At 43.0% G+C, this 17,424-nt stretch overlaps 2 protein-coding genes across 3 annotated transcripts; one reads left to right on the plus strand and one right to left on the minus strand.

The window, feature by feature from the left end:
* Positions 1-1,717: 1,717 nt before the first annotated feature.
* On the minus strand, positions 1,718-5,038 carry LOC143484810 (uncharacterized). Of its 2 annotated transcripts, XM_076983742.1 has the most exons (8): positions 4,951-5,038; positions 4,240-4,334; positions 4,077-4,119; positions 3,760-3,840; positions 3,083-3,158; positions 2,392-2,478; positions 2,055-2,308; positions 1,718-1,979 (listed from the first exon to the last, which is right to left on the minus strand). In XM_076983742.1, the coding sequence occupies exons 1-8, from the start codon at positions 4,963-4,965 to the stop codon at positions 1,875-1,877; spliced, it is 756 nt and encodes a 251-aa protein (XP_076839857.1). In that variant the 5' UTR covers positions 4,966-5,038; the 3' UTR covers positions 1,718-1,874. The 2 variants fall into 2 exon arrangements, with proteins under 2 accessions (XP_076839857.1, XP_076839856.1); XM_076983741.1 differs by having other exon boundaries at positions 1,718-2,308.
* A 621-nt stretch (positions 5,039-5,659) lies between these two features.
* LOC143485270 (ubiquitin carboxyl-terminal hydrolase 42-like) lies at positions 5,660-15,773 on the plus strand. Its single transcript, XM_076984641.1, is given in 17 exon segments — positions 5,660-5,668; positions 6,168-6,317; positions 7,504-7,545; positions 7,669-7,878; positions 8,653-8,763; positions 8,868-8,967; positions 9,905-9,972; positions 10,150-10,220; positions 10,566-10,648; positions 11,049-11,157; positions 11,260-11,400; positions 11,491-11,591; positions 12,194-12,201; positions 13,868-14,016; positions 14,184-14,810; positions 15,150-15,249; positions 15,349-15,773. Coding segments are annotated over 15 exon segments (2,343 nt in total). The 5' UTR covers positions 5,660-5,668; positions 6,168-6,317; positions 7,504-7,505.
* Positions 15,774-17,424: the final 1,651 nt, after the last annotated feature.

Here is a 17,424-nt window from a genome sequence, read left to right on the forward strand (position 1 = left end):
CCTCTTGGGTATGTTACAGTACTCTATAAAATGTGCACATAATGACAATTACACTGTTTTAAGCTTTTAATTTTTTTTCCAATAAATGTTGAGCATATTGTAATATTTTACATATTTTTTAAATGCTCTTTTAATTACAAAATTTTCACAATTGTTTCAGCCAAACCCATGACCTTCCCTTTGCTAGTGCTTTGCTTAGTAGCAAATATGTACCATTAAGTTAATAATTGTGCCATTCACATATTTTTTATTTTTATATATTCTGCAACATTCTAGAGTAAGGGGGGATCAGGGAGTTGAGAATGTCCAGATAGCACGCCTCATGTTCAGTCCGTGGTACTGGGAGGAGCAGTTTCATTTCTGGAAAAAGTGTCCACAACCAGCGGTGCGTTTAAACCAAAATATGTATCAGACATTCTCATATTCTCTTTAATCCTGTGAAGATCTCTGAGATTAAGGATACACAAACTGTAGTCTTGTTTTCAAGTAACATTGTAGGCTTTGATGATTTTTCTGCTCTTAATGTAACAATTAACGCTTTTAGTACAAATTACATGCTTTTACCTGTGTTTTGGCCTTAACCCAAATTTTAATGTTATTCAGGAATTCTAACATGCTTTCTATAAGTAATTATTTCGAAACAGGACCATTCAATATTGTAAATGGAGGCTACTACAGCAGTACTTACTGTCTTCTGAGGTGCAGTACTTTTACTTTTTAGTATTGAGAGATTATGGAGAGATGTGTGGACTGCAGTGACCAGTGTGTACTATGATGTCCTCCACTATCTTGAGGAAGGCAACTATCTTGACATGGCAGACCAAACATACATTTTCTATTGCCATTATACCTTTGTACCAAGACTTCAAGATGACCTAGACATTTTTCAAGATGGCTGGGACAATCACCAGAAGGCAACAGGACTCCAAACCAACTGTGGGCAATAGGACACGTTTATCAGCCAGTTCAGGAGCCCCAAAATGAGGAGGTGGATATGTTGTTACCTATCACATGTCTGTATTTACTCTAATACACTTGGAAGATTTTTTGATTCAACACTGACCCTGGATTACCCCGTCCTGCATATTTTTGTGTATTTCTTCCTCTAACACACCTCCTTAACCTAATGGAGGGTTTGTTAATGAACGTATTTGGTGGTATGGGTGCAGGGTAAATAGTAACATGTAGGGCATGAGGTACTCCAGGACCAGGGTTTAGAACACCTGGTTTAAGCCACAAGTACCATAAGAAATCTCAAACTATTGGTTGGTACAATGCACTTCCTTGATTTTTGCTTTTTTATTTTTTATCTAGGCGTTGGACATCCCAGAGATTGACTGGGAGAGCAGTGGGTTACCTCACATTAGAAATGCTGGAATTCATGTTCCTGCAACAGGCTGTCCACTTACAGCAGAGCAGTTTACAGCACTCAGAGACCTCATTGACCCCAGAGCAACATCACAGTCACGTGGTGCTGACATCTACATGGCTGCTGTGCAGTTCTACCAGACTCTTTGAGTGAGAGGTTTATGAATGTGTTTTGGAGGATGATGGGGGAGAAGGCAAGAAAACTGCTGCAGTGGATTGTTATCAAATGGAAAAGACTGGAAATGTTAAGACACTATTGCCTTAAACATTTAAGTTTTCATCAATGTCTGTTAAAACTAGTAGTTTCCTTATAGGAAGTATAAAGATATCTTTAGTCCGTGGTTGCCGTGTGGCTACTAGCTAGCGGGCTATGTAAATAATGTACTCGCCACCCCGAGTTGGCAAAAATCACAATACAATACTGCTTAACTTCATGTAATGTATTAAAATTTGTAGTGAAATGGAATGTGTAGATAGGTCATGTTACCGCATGTGACAAAAGGCGTTCAAAGAGCCACCTTCTGTTTGTATTGGTTGGGCCAGGTAGATCCCAAGAAAGACTCAAGGACAGCCTGGCATTCATCTTCACGGAGTTCATCATCTCCATCAACCTGGACATAAATGGCTGCAACAACTTTTTCAATAAAAATAGAAAGAAAAAAAATTAAAACACATGATGTACATACCAATTTGATGATTTCTCGTATATCATGGTCAGGACAATCTTCTATTTGCACTGTGGCTGTCTCAGGTGAATCTCCTCGGAGTACACGGACAATTGCTCTGCTAAGTCCAGGGAGCCGAGGCCCCCCATGTAAGAACGAATGTCCCAGCATCCGTCCAGCTACTAGAAACATGTCACCCTCAATGAGGAACTGGGATGATAAAGGGACCAGATGACCCGGTTCACCTTCAAATAAGCATGTCCTTTCGATATGTCCTGTAATTGAAAGACGGACACGAATGTCAATATTTCTAATTCCAAGAAAAAGTAATAAACATATGTAACAATGATCATCATACCTAGATTAATACTGAAGCCAGCTTTAAGCCTTTGAATAATTGCTGGAAAGAAGTATCTTGTCACTCCTTCACCAACAGCAACATCTCCTAATATGGTAAACACCAATTAAAAGATAAAAACACACAAATGAACAAGTTGTGTAAATGAATTAACAATTAACAAGTTGAAGGTGGTGTGCTGGACTTATTCCTCCAATATCAGAAACTAAATTAGGGTCATTCTAGATCTTCCACAATAAAGACTTCTTCACTCTGTTCATCCTCTAGATTGATGACCTCACAGGACTGTATATGGGCAGGTAGGATGACAAGTGGGTAAAACACGCCACATTTCTGGCACTTCTTTTTTGGCATGCCACTGAAGCTTTCTGAGTTTGGTGGCAGAGGAGTGGTATCAAGTTCCATCTGAAGAGGAGCTATATACAGAATTCCAATACTTTCAAAAGCTTGCTGCAGTATCCACCATCATCAGGTGTTACAAGAGAGAGCTTTTGGGTACCACACCCTCCTAAATTTAATTTATTATAAAATTCAGCAAATGTTTTTTTTAAACCCGTCGACAGCATCCCCTGCCACCGCCCCACTTTCTCTTTTATTAACTTTGTCATTAGAGAATACCCAGACTTCCCCAATTGTATACTTTTGCAAGAAACCTGCTGTAAAGCATAATCAGAGACATCCCTATATGTACCTGAGGCTTTGTAGATAAGCCAACCACCTGTCAGTTCCTTTAATTGTGGATACAGTTCCTTTAGTTGTGCAGATATCTAAAAATGATATGTAGAGGAGAAAAAACACCAAAAATGAAGAAAATGTTATCCTCTATACTGATTAGCTTTTTTTAACAGAACTAAAACAATGAATTTTACTTCAGGATTCATTTTAGGTGTTGGGTTTTGATGGGCACTGTAACGTATAGAACACGCTGAGAGGGATCCTGATGCGGAATAACACCTTCTTTATTTGAATAACTCTGTACAACTAGCCACACGATGAGCAAAGTGACGTATGGCAGGTGCAGAGCAGTAGCGTGGGAGCGGTGGTCAGTGCGGTCCAGGGTCGAGAGGCGAGGGCAGAGTCCGGGAGGTATCCAGGGATCAGGCAGGAGACGTGGTCTAGGGGACAAGCAGAGTTCGGCACACAGAGAGACAATCAGGAATAACGGCTTGGTATGCAACGACATGAGGCAATACTTCGCAACCAGGAAGTGAAGTCTAGGTGCTTAAGTATGCCCGGAATGTGGGCGTGGTGGTGAGACAGGTGAACGTGATTATGTTAACTGCTATTCCTGACAGGCACCGTATCAAACATAGTCTGTTGAGAATAGTAAGACTATGTTGTTTTTTTTATGACATCAAACATACATACCTCATTGTATGTAGCATTTTCATCAATATATGCAGTCCTACGCCCCAACCCAGCTTGTGTGTGCAACAACTGGTTTTGTTCCTTAGGTGTCCGATCATATTGGCGAGGTAGGAGGTAAAAGATGAATGGCTTTACTTTAGCTGGTTTGCCGAGGACAGTTGTAGCAGCAGAAAATCGTCCCGTCCCCCCGTCCTTTGGTAAAAAACCCAGGGAAGGACCTGTGAGAAAATTACAATTACAATGACTGTATGAAAAGGTAAATTTGTTATAGAGTACATATTTGCTTAACAGAACATGATCAAAATAGGTAGTAAAACCTGGCCATGTTTGAACAGCTGCTCTCTCACCCTGAACTGAAGCCTAAAGGACATAAAACCATTAAAAAGCATCGATATTCACAAATTTGACCACAACATATTATTTGTATTGTAGAACATAGTACAAAATATTTAGCTCACTACATTAAAATATACAAGAGACCTGACATTATCTTGACTAGGGCCAGCTGCACTTCCTGACTGTGAGGTCAACAAGGACAACAGGTTCCTTGTGGACCTGATAACATCTGCATTTCCCTACAAGCACAAAGAAAACAACTAATATTTGTACCCTTTCTTGCATCCTACACATTCCCGCCGTGCTGCCAATCGTAGAAAGAAAATAAAGGGTTTAACAAGAATGAATAAACATGTATAAAATGGGGGCATGAACAACCTCTGGAACACTCTGCTATGCCTTTCTTTTTTTATGCATTTAAAACATTAACTGCCAACATCAAACCATTTACTACGATACTTTTGAACGCGAAGTTTAAACGTATTGCCCGTTTTACAGCCTGTAACTAGTTCTGATAATCATAAGACCCTGATTGTTTTATGCGCTAAAATTAACTATTTTCTATCCTACAACCATTCTGACAAATGAACGTTACTACGTGAGGGAAACACATACTTAACCGATACTGTTAATCAGTACACTTCAAACTCTTGATATGAGAGCAGCTCATACCAACCAAAGCTCTTAGTTAACCACTACTAACAAGCTAACTAACTAGCTAAAGTTCCCCCGCGTTATAACGCAACCATTACGTAACGCAACACATCAAACTTGCCGTGTAGCGCGTTGATTATTTCCCATAACTATAAATAATCAGCCGAATACGTGAATCTGAAGAACTTTGGATGCACTTACCTCGTTGTGCTCCATTAGTTTTCTCCGCCACAAACGCGACTGATCAATACTTCACCGCCACAGACGTGTCACGTGACCGAGAGTGAGGCAGCGCTGTGATCAATGTGTTCAATGCGTTCGATTGCTCTAAAAGGTTTGAATTTAAGGATCTAATTATTTCTCATGTGAAAAATGCAAGTTGTAATATTGAAATGTATTTTTCTACAACAGCAAATTTCACCATCTCGCAAGTTCAAAACATAAAAGCATTGTTAAAATTCAAATGTATGAATTACGCCATTAAATATTTCAAGTTTATTAAATGTAATGTAAATATAATACAAATTCAAATACGTATGGCAGCGTTTTAGGTCCATATTCATCAGGTTATTGTAGCAGCCTGGCTGATTTGGTGTTTTGGTTAAAACATTTGGAAGTCGTGACATCGCGCGTGCTGCCACTTTAGAATGTTTGGTTTAGAATGTTTGGTTGGGAAGGTGGAATGTTTGGATTCAGTTTTGATGCTGAAAAGCTCAGAACCGGTCGTTTGAGATTTTGCTCTGCGATTTACAAGCCATACAAATCTAACAAATCTTTCTATTTTTTCTAGATCTTTCTGTCTTTCTATTCTTTCTATTTTTCAGGTGGAGAATGAGTTTTTACCCCAGGAGAACTGACCAGCCAAGGCCTGGACAGGAACAGAACCACTTCAAAGACACACCAAGTTTTACCACTCATGGTGAGAAAAATACATTTTCATATACTGTACATCATTTTATACTTCTATGTAAGACAGTATATTAATTCTTATGAGTATGGATTTCCATAGGCTTATTCATAATAATTAAAAGTTAAATATACACATTTATATAGTAGGTTTCTAAGGTTCAGAAAAATAACATGTATATTTATTCTACTGATGACTGTCAAGCTCTTTATTTCATGTGTACAGGAAAATATAATTAATGGAGCATGGGTTATTTCTTTGATTTCTTTGACTCAGCACAATTTTCATAAATCCCACCATGTTAAAGCAAATAAAAATAAACATTTTTAAAAAGAAACAGATTTCTAACATGACATCACAAATTCTTATGCATTCTCCCCACATTCTAATGACATCACATGGCACCATAGCCCTTGTTATAATCACTTGTTGATTGGGAAACACTTACAAGGCATTTGAGCCTCACTGGGAGGCATGCTGGGTTTCACTTTACCTGCTGTGGGATTTTCAGGTGTGCCCTACAACCCCCAAGATCCCTGTGGACCAGCACCCTTCCCTCACGGAAGTACGGCGGGACCATCAGATGTCGGCCATGTTAATGTGCCTGATGAAGAACCATCTATATGGGTCATCCACCCTCCCACAGATCCACTCCTCACTGGTACTGTGTAACACTGAAGATTACATGCACATTCAACAAACCAAATAGCTTTTTACTTCTGTACAAATGGGCTAGGTGTGACTTATATTACTGATATGCTGGAACAGTACACGCTTACTAAACACCACGGCACAGTGGAGTTTGACTTATTAACGGGCTACACATGGTGACGTGGCCTTCGGCCATTACATTGCAGTCAGGAGGAATAAACTTCTTGAAGTCATGAGATGTGCACAGATTATAGCCACTTTCAGAAACAGAAAACATGTGCTCCCATGCCTTACAGATTAATTCAGCTGTTTTAGCTCTCAGGTGAAAAGCACAGCTATTCTGTAGCTTTGATTTGATGCATTTTATATCTTTTATGTCAAACGTTTTATTTAAATGTCTACATTTAATTTTAATAAATTTATTTAATACATTTTTTTCTAACATTTCATTATTGAATTTTTGTTCTATTTAAATCATTGTATTTAATTATTTGTGATAGCTTTTATCTCTATTTTTTTTCTTATAGACCTGATGATCTTAACAGGACACCCTCATGCTTCCTCTGTGCTCTGGGTTGGTGTTTTGCATTTAAAACAGGGTTGCCAACTTTCACACATTGAGCGTGAGACACACGCATTTGACCGTCTTCACACACTCTCACGCCACACTTCCGATTTCTCACGCAGTGGGTGGGTGGGGGGGTTGCGAACGTAAGTTGTCACCGGCCGGGGTGTAAAATGGACACAAATTAAGTATTATATCGCAATCGATTGCCAGGGGTTGGCGCCAGAGCGAACTAGTAACTAATTGAATCATAGATGTGAATCAATGTGGGATGTGTGGCGTGAGAGCGTGTGAAGACAGTCAAATGCGTGTGTCTCACGCTCAATGCGTGTGTCTCACGCTCAATGCGTGAGAGTTGGCAACCCTGTGTATCTGCATGCACCTGTAACTCATTTCTCAACAGTGAACTGTACCAAAAAATGGTTGGAGTATCCAATTTGAAGGCATTTTACTGTTTGATTTTGAGTAACAAAACAGGTTATCGTACAAGCTTGAGGCATTAGACCTCAAGTAGTAACAATGTGATCCCCCCAGCCAGCATGTATGTTCTGTTTGTGTCATTCTGAGCAAATACCACAGGTGAGTTCTTGAAAAGTGCATCTAACTTCAACGATCTGATTCTATCTGGCAGGAATGAATAATGACCGTAGAGAAGATAAGCCCAAGGAAACTGGTGAGTACTTTACCGTTTACTCCATGTTCCAGGGATGCACCGGTTCTGTGTCCTGCAAGCATTTCTGAAGCAACCGTGTTGCTGTACGAAAGCCGTAACGAATGCCTCTGTTTGTCCATGTAGTGGTGCTTGCCAGTGGCGATGGCATCCCTCTACCCCAGATGGTCCTGTTCCCAGCAGAACACCTCTGTTTAAATTGGAACCAGGTCCATCGTATTGGAGCAGGTCTACAGAACCTGGGCAACACGTGTTTTTTAAACTCTGCCCTTCAGTGTCTCTCCTACACTGCTCCTCTCGCCAACTACATGCTGTCCAGAGAGCATTCCAGAACATGTGAGTCACTCCCCATCCTTCTCTTCCTGCCACACATCTTGGTTCTAAAGTATTTAACATATCCAACGTAGCCTGTTTTAGTTCTTGTATCATTATGTAATCAGCCTTATTTGAGCTGACTGCAAGTTGAACAAGAGTAAATTGTCTAACATTTCTAATATCACAAGAGAGGAGCAGAAATTAAGCTTGGTTGTCTAGACCAATGTTGGGTAAAGAATGGAGTGTCCACTGGTATGAGACGATATTTAGGGCTGTTCAATAAAAGGTGTTAACAGAGGTGTCAGCAGGCCTCTGTTTTGCAAGAACCAGCAGGTGTTTTTGTTGGGAGCAGAGTGTGCTTCTTCCCATTGGCTGCAACAGTTCATTCAGTATCTCGATCATCTCAGGATGATCTACACACAGTCCTTAATTTCACAATGTGTTCAGAGTTTCTATGTAATGCTGTAAGACAAAACGCAGATCTGATGAACATTTGCTATGATGTTTTGGGTTTATTGTATGTTTTCCCATCTGTTGAATGAAGTCTTTATCAACCAAGGGGTGCAGTTGTCCTTTGTACAAACTATTTACCATTATTGTGAGTTTGTCAATGTTATTTGCTTCCGTAAAGGTTTTCTAATTGATATACATAGAAAACATTTGGTTGGAAACATGGCTTTGTTAATTACCTGCTTATTAACTGCTTATTAACTTTCAAGATTATCTACTGGTATTTAGTGATACCATCTGTATATTTAATATGCCTTAATTCTGAGTCCTCTTTTTCCCCCGAAGGTCATGAACCTGGATTTTGCATGATGTGCATCATGGAGAATCACATCACCCAGGTGTTTGCCAATTCAGGAAAAGTCATTAAACCCATCAGTGTGCTGAATGAACTAAAATGTGAGTATGCAAATGGTGATGGACAAAAGCAACATCATATTCCTTTGAGCACCATTAAATGTGAACATTTCTAATTGTGGTCCATCTCCTTTTCTTTTTCAAAGGTATTGCAAGTCATTTCTGTTTTGGGAGTCAAGAAGACGCTCATGAGTTCTTGCGGTACACAGTGGACACTATGCAAGAGTCCTGCCTGTTTTGGAGCATGTATGTTTACTTGGACCACACACTATATCATTGCTCAAGTTGCTAAATTATTGAAATTTTAGCATTCATCTATTTCTTAGCATGTTTGTTGGATATCTGTGGGTCGCAGAATTGTTACTTGACTCTTCTTGCAGACAGATATTTAAAAATGTTACTTCTAGCAGGTGCAGCTGTGGCTGTTAGTCAGGTGTATTATTATTATTATTATTATTATTATTATTATTATTATTATTATTATTATTATTAATAATATTATTTGGAGATTAAATACATGGATCCAAGGGTCCTTTTTTGGCGTTTTTTGTGCTTTCCATTTCACTGACTGAAAAAAGAGCGGAGACTGGTGCTTGATACCGGTGTGAAGAAAATTGCTGATGTATCCACCAGTTATTAAGATTGTCCTGTATCTAAATGAGGCCAGGTTGGTCTAAGAAAATAGAAGTAGTTCTGCATTTGTGCAGAAACTGCACAGGCATACAGGGTGGTTTACTCTCACCCCTCTCTTCCATACCACAGTCGACAGCTTGTTTATGTGTGGCTAACACGTTAGTCCACCAGCGCTCTGTATGTGGGCTGTGCGCTCTCTCCCAAGTTGCTTTGATGCGGTGCCAGCTGCTGCTTCTCAACATCTCTCCACTACTGGCCAGCCAGCAGCCTACATTCAGAACGAAGCGTTTGACTTTACCAGTTACGTGTGGAGATGAATCCATCAGGGAATCGCTGCGTCGTTCTAGTTTCTGGCAATTTTCACGTCAGACCTCATTTCTGTTCTGCTTTGTGCTTTTAGAAAGCGTTATTCAGAAAGGCGTTTAGATACACTTAAAGGTTGTACTCTTACAATTGCATGTTTGTTTATATTCTCTTTTTAATTTCTTGTTTTAGTTTCTATCTGAATAAATTACATTTTCTGCCTTGTCTGATGTTTTTATTTAATCAGACTGGACAGGGAAACACAGGCAACCACTCTGATCCATCAGATATTTGGAGGTTACCTGAGGTCAAGATGTGAGTTTGTCAGTCATACTTCATTCCAATTTGTGAACATCAAATGGTAAAATGGTATTTACTGTAAAATGTTACTATAAATTATTTATTTCATAAGTGTTCAATGTGTATGACTGGCAATGCTATTTGAGATGTTTTTGATCAGTTAAATTGATTATATTCTTTCTGATTTCACAGTGGAGTGTTTGAACTGCAATGGAGTATCTGATACGTTTGATCAGTATTTGGACATTGCACTGGACATTGAGGTAGCCATCAGTCACTCTGTTGTATCTTTTATAAAGATGTCCATAGAAATGATCTGGGCTTTGAAATTGATTCTATCAGTTTGTTAAAGTGTGTGCGTGCATGTGTACATGTGTGAGGTGGACATTTGTTTAGATTATTAATTAGGTCTGCTAATCATGGCATGTCTGGCTTACAATTTAGTCTTGTATGAGAGTTGCTGTCTTAGTGAATTAATGATTACTCAGTGAATTGATAATTGCTTGTCCCAAACTGGTGTCTGAGATGTAAAGCATCATGGGATCAGTTTGACAAGATTTTCTTTAGCCCTGTGTCTGTGCCTAAGCGTGTTTACATGTGTTTTGTAGACTGCTCCAACCATCACCAAAGCTCTTGAGCAGTTTGTTAAGCCTGAGCAGCTTGATGGAGACAATGCCTACAAGTGCACCAAGTAAGTGTCCCAGCTCAGATCTGCTCCACCATGCCGTCCAACAGGGTAACCATGTGTTTTTTCCAAAAGTAGCATGACCAGTAACTTTAGACTCAGGAAGGCGGATACAAACTGCCAGCCTCATTTTCAAAATATTTTCACATAAAACTCAAAAAGCCGTCTTCGGCCACGTACTACAGAGTGCTTTGAAACCAATGGATAAGAGGGATAAAGGTGCTCTTTACTTCTGTCCCTTAACACACGGCAAGTCTATCTTGGATAAGTCTGAGGCACACCGGTTTATCTCTGGATATAAACCAAGCTCTATTTGTTGTCATGGGACCACTAGTGGTGAATTTACTGTGGTCTGTGTTGCCTATTATCTTTTCTGTCCTCATTGTGAATTTGGTTGTGTTTGTAGATGTAAGAAAATGGTTCATGCCTCAAAAAGATTTACAGTCCACCGTAGCTCGAATGTGCTCACCATTGCTTTAAAGCGCTTCGACTTCAACGGAAGCAAAATTGCAAAGGTTTGACCACCGTACTTAATTCTGCCGCACTGTTGTACACTTTCCTTAGTCGTTTCACGTGATCTATGCCGTTGCACAACTGTTCTCTGTCCCCCTGTGCAGGACGTGAGGTACCCAGAGTATCTGGACATGCGTCCGTTCATGTCGCAGTCCCACGGAGAGCCACAGCTCTACGGCCTGTACGCTGTGCTGGTCCACTCCGGGATTAGCTGCCACGCCGGACACTACTACTGCTATGTGAAGGTTTGATGTGCTGCGCGGTTTCAGCATTCTCTGCGTTTTTGCACTGAGTTTCTGCTCTAGCTAATGGATGGAATAATGTTTTTATTTCAGTCTGGTAATGAGCAGTGGTATAAGATGAACGACGCATCAGTAACTGTAAGCGACATACAATCAGTGCTGAATCAACAAGCATATTTACTGTTCTACATCCGGTAAGTTCAACCTAATGTTTAAACCAGCTCCAGATTTTTGAATAGTGGAATATTTAGAAAGGCATTTTATACACTTTTATTGACTGTAACTCTGTGACCCATGGTCCCGGTCATTGCTCCCCTCGCCCGGTCAGCACGGCCAAGGTGAACGGGCCTCAGTTCACCTCCACCTCCTTCATCGGTCCACAGCTTCCTCCTCACATGACGAAGGTATCACCACACCACTGCACCATGCCAGGAAATCTGACTGGGAACTGGTTGTTATTGTTCACTAGTATAATTGAGAGGGCTGTGTTTTGTTTGTTTACACTGTTAAACTCTTACTTTTTGTTCCTGATATTCAGATTTCCCATAACTGACCGCTGTTCACTTTGCAGAATAACTCTCCCGTGAAGGAGGACCAAGGTGGCTCAAAGCCTGGCGGCAGCAACAGCGGCAGCGTCCCGAAGAGCCGGCCCAGCCCCTGCAGTTCTTCGGCTGCCGCATCCCCGACCTCTGACCTCAGACGGCCTGTGCAGGTGAACGGTGGCGCCGCCGCTCACAATAGAGCAGCATCTCTGTCTGGTGCGCCAGGCTCTAGTGAAGGCAGACGAGCGCGTGAGGAGCGGAAGTGTGATAAAGACTCTGAGCAGCCACACCTTTCCTCCACCCTGAAGGAGCGAGGCAGATCCAGGCAGGGACATTATCGCGAGCGGGAAAACCGGAGTCGGGAGCGCTACGGGCACCGCCATCGCCATCGCCATCGTCCCAACAGAGACCACCATACTGATAAGGATCGCTCGGCCAGTCGAGAGAGGATCCCTGGAGAGCGAGAGGGAGATCGCCACCGGGACGGGCACACCCACCACCGCCGAGACCACTACCACCACCGGCGCCATCACAGCAGCAAGGACGAACGAGACCGGGATGTGGAGAATGGTCAAGGTGACTTCCCTCGCTCATTTGAGTACTATGTTGGGAAGAAAGACTCGGGACACAAGCGGGCTAAAGCACCACGCCCCGCCAGCCCTGCCCCGCGGCCCCAGGCACAAAAGCGTAGCCTGTCGGACAGGGAGGATCCATGTGAAGAGCGGCCTGTAAAAAAACATAAGAAATCCAAGAAGAAGAAGAAGGACAAGCGGAGGTAAGGAGCTATTTATGTTGCATGAGAACGGCCATTGCTATACTGTGTGTGACCAGGAGGGGTCAGCAAACAGAACTGTTACTGTTGTAGAAAATCTAGCAACCATAAGCCAGAAAGTGTACTACAGTTTCCTTAAGCAAATCATTTTCAATCTGCAGGAGTTCTGAGAGGGACCCATCAGACAGGAATGGGGACAGCAGCTCCTTCCGACACAAAAAGATGAAAAAGAAGAGGAGGAGGCACAAGTTGGAGGAGGAGCCTCGTATGGAGTGTCGCTCTGGCCACAGCTTAGACAAACGTAAGCGCCGCCTCAGCTCCGACCCAGACGAGTCTTCACCCAGCGCCAAGCGACCTACTACTGAGGACTATTACCAGAGTCAGTAGATCGTGCTCTGATGCCACGCTCCCTCCTTCGCCTTCCTCTGGACGGACAAAAGCGATGTCCGACCCTCTCACTCAGCATGTCGCTACCCCCGCTGTCCCCGCCTACTCACAGGCCCCATTCAGGCCCCGAGACGCCAGCTAAGCCAACCGACACCACGCCTCGCACCCAGACGGCCTCGGCTGAGGAGCCCATCTACTGCTACGACACCCATGTGACGAAAGGCACCACGGCGCCCCCAGAGGCCAACCACAACCTCTACTCACAGGGGGGCGACGGGCACGTGGCTTTAGAGAGGCCCGTGGCAACCGCGGACGCCTTTGTGCCCAACGGCGATGACTGCAGGGAAGATGCGGCGGCGTCTCTGTCTGGTGCGCCAGGCTCTAGAGAAGGCAGACGAGCGCGTGAGGAGCGGAAGTGTGTGCGCCGCCTCAGCTCCGACCCAGACGAGTCTTCACCCAGCGCCAAGCGACCTACTACTGAGGACTATTACCAACTTAACGTCACTCAGGTGCATAAGGGTCAACTTTCTTTCCAAGTTTCAATTATCCATTACAAACTAGTAATGAGCAGTGGTATGAGATGAACGATGCATCAGTATCTCTAAGTGACATACGATCAGTGCTGAACCAACAGGCGTACTTACTGTTCTACATCCAGTCATTTCAATCTAATGTTTAAACCATTATATTTAGAATATTTAGAAAGGCATTTTATACACTTTTATTCCCCCCCCCCCCCCCCCCCCCCCCCCCAATCCATCATTTTTAGGTCAACAGATCTTAAACTGAGACTGTAACTCTGTGACCCATGGTCCCGGTCATTGCTCCCCTCGCCCGGTCAGCACGGCCAAGGTGAACGGGCCTCAGTACACCTCCACCTCCTTCATCGGTCCACAGCTTCCTCCTCACATGGCGAAGGTATCACCACACCACTGCACCATGCCAGGAAATCTGACTGGGAACTGGTTGTTATTGTTCACTAGTATAATTGAGAGGGCTGTGTTTTGTTTGTTTACACTGTTAAACTCTTACTTTCTGTTCCTGATATTCAGATTTCCCATAACTGACCGCTGTTCACTTTGCAGAATAACTCTCCCGTGAAGGAGGACCACGGTGGCTCAAAGCCTGGCAGCAGCAACAGCAGCAGCGTCTCGAAGACGGGCCCTGGATCATCTGTCTCTTCCTCCGCATCTCAACCCGTGCGGCCCACGGCCATCCCGGAAGCACCAAACAGGCCTAAGCTGAACTTCCTCATCGGCCAGGGAAAGACAGTGCGGCCGAGCCAGAGCCGGCCCAGCCCCTGCAGTTCTTCGGCTGCCGCATCCCACCTGCGCCCGCTGCCCTCGTCCTCTTCCTCCAGCGCACCACAGTCTACCTCAGACCTCAGACGGCCTGTGCAGGTGAACGGTGGCACCACCGCTCACAAGAGAGCAGCTTTCCTGGTTCCGTATGGCCAAGAGTCATCCGACGAGTCCGACCAGGAAGGCGGAGCTTTGGATAATGGCACAGGGAAGTCTTACCCTGGTGCCAAGGCATCCGAGGGGAAAGGTGGGATGGATGGTCCCCTCTTCCACAGCTCAAGCTCCCTCACGCCCAAGACCAACGGTTCCAGTTGCTTCCCCGGAATTCTCCCACGAGAAAACGGATCGGGACTTGTTCACAGTGCCCAAAATGGCCACCATAAAGTCAATGGCTTCAAACCATGTGATAAGGTATAAATTGATCAGTCAAAGCTGATAAAGCGATGGTGTTTTCGGTTGGGTACCTTTTTTATCACAGTATTTTTTAAATTCTGCATATGTATGTTTTATATTACTTTAACATTTAAAGACCAAAAATGCTTTCATTTGAATATTTGCAAACAGCACATGGCTTCCTGGTTCTACTCCTGAAACGCTATAGCTGTGTAGTTCCATCAGCTTCAGTATTCAGATAATACTATTAGACAAGAGGAATTAGACAGAGGAATTGTGAACCCATTAAGTAATATAATGGGTAAACTGAAGCCATTAAATGGCCGTTAACAGCTTTTTGTTGCTTGCGTTGTTCAGGCTACAGAAATTGGAGCATCTTTATCTTCCCTGGTGAGCCCCACCAGCGGGTTGGACTACCAGCTCAGAAAGAACACATACAGGTACACAAGCTGCTCTGGTCATCTTTCAGATTCACTCATTCAGCGAATAGAAAGGAAACACTGCAGGTAGATGAAGTGAGTAACACTGCTGCCTTTTTCTTCTGTTCTCTGTTCAGCTCCAAGCCATCGTGCTCTGATGCCACGCTCCCTCCTTCGCCTTCCTCTGGACGGACAAAAGCGATGTCCGACCCTCTCACTCAGCATGTCCCCGCTGTCCCCGCCTCCGCACAGGACCCATTCCGCCCCCGAGACGCCAGCTAAGCCAACCGACACCACGCCTCGCACCCAGACGGCCTCGGCTGAGGAGCCCATCTACTGCTACGACACCCATGTGACGAAAGGCACCACGGCGCCCCCAGAGGCCAACCACGACCTCTGCTCAAAGGAGGGCGACGGGCACGTGGCTTTAGAGAGGCCCGTGGCAACCGCGGACGCCTTTGTGCCCAACGAGGATGACTGCAGGGAAGATGCGGCGGCGTCTCTGTCTGGTGCGCCAGGCTCTAGAGAAGGCAGACGAGCGCGTGAGGAGCGGAAGTGTTAAAGACAAGACAAAAGAAATGCTTCCATATGCTCATATAACAAATAAAGTATAATAGCATGTTACCTAAGCAATAACTTGGTTTCTCAGTGCACACAAAATGTAAAGGAACACTGAAATTCAACCTGACCATTAAAAACTGTAAATGAGATTTTCTTGATAATTTACTAAATTCTATACCTTTACATGTCCATGATCTTTACACAACCAGTCCTGCTGATTTAAATGATACAATAAATTTATGAACAAAATAATTTGTAATGGATAATTCTAGAATGGACAACAGAAGAATGGGGTTAATGTGGGATGTGCTTAGGAGAAAGCGGATTTTGGCCGCTTGAAAAAACCAAATGGGCCCCGGTCGTTTGGGGACTGTGTCAGTCATAACTGCACTCCCTCACCTAGCATCTCTGCTTAAATGCTTGTTTAATTCTGAGACTGTGGTTTACTATTTGTCTGAATTTTCAATTGTCATAATGCCAAAAAAATTCTACTACCACCCAAGAATTGGTAGCCTTTGTTTATCCCCCAGGGCAAATGTAGACAGATTCTGCTGTACCATTTTTCAAAAATCCACATTGAAGTCTTAATTTTGTTAGGGCTTGGAGATACATTTCTCAGAAATTGGTTATCAGTTTCTCAGAAGTCTCCCATAATGCCAAAAGAATTCCACTGCTGCATGAGAGTATGAACCCTTAACTATCATAACAGTACGTTTTTGCATATTTCACTGTACCATTTCCTCATAAATCCATTTTAGGTTCATACTGCATTTAGGCGAATTAAAGCACTCATATCAAATAGGCTGAATCTGTGTAAATATCCTTTTGATCCTGACCAGAGTGAGCTTGTTCACTTTCACTGAAACCGTCATCAAGAACATCATCCTGTTCTTCATCCATGTTGTCAGATTTCTTCTGACAAGTGTCATGACAAACTTCTATCAGGGGACTATCAGGGGACTGATACAGTTAGGTTTTTGCATCTGAGATGCAGAATCCCTCCATCACCTTATTGTGTACTGTAAGGAACCATGTAAAGCATTAAATGGGCCTGAGGCCTCAGCATCAACCCACAGTCTTTGAGAGGTCATAGGTCATAGTTGGGTCAAAGCCTGCTTCAACTGCTTCCTACTAGCATCATACTTGGGTCAAAGCTGATGAATGAAGGACAATTACATCATGACAGTTCAGCTACCAGGTGTAAGAGAGGGAGGAGCTTGAAGGTAAGAGAAAGGGACACGAATGGAGGATTCACATCCAACACTCCAAAATTAAGGTTTTATGTTGTTCTCAACGACTTTGTTATTGCATACCCTGTTGGTGTAAAAAAATAAACTGTTTTTTTCCCATCACCTGACTCCCTGTCCACTGTGTAATTTGGTTTTGTGCATGACACCTAGCTTTAAATTATCAGTCAAGCAACCAATGAGTATATTGAAGATGAGTTGTGAGTGGTGTCATATCATACATGTATTCTCTGAAAGAAGGGATTTGAGTGCCATCCTGCAACTTCTTTCCACCAACAACCCCCTTAAAAGCCAAAATAAACACATCCATTTACATGGTAAATGTCAACAGTAAAATTCTACAATCTGCCATTATGCCCATTTAGACAGCCAAGATATGGTATTTTCACCTGTTTTAAAACAAAA

Source organism: Brachyhypopomus gauderio, chromosome 21, assembly GCF_052324685.1.
Source record: "Brachyhypopomus gauderio isolate BG-103 chromosome 21, BGAUD_0.2, whole genome shotgun sequence".
NCBI classification, from domain to species: domain Eukaryota; kingdom Metazoa; phylum Chordata; class Actinopteri; order Gymnotiformes; family Hypopomidae; genus Brachyhypopomus; species Brachyhypopomus gauderio.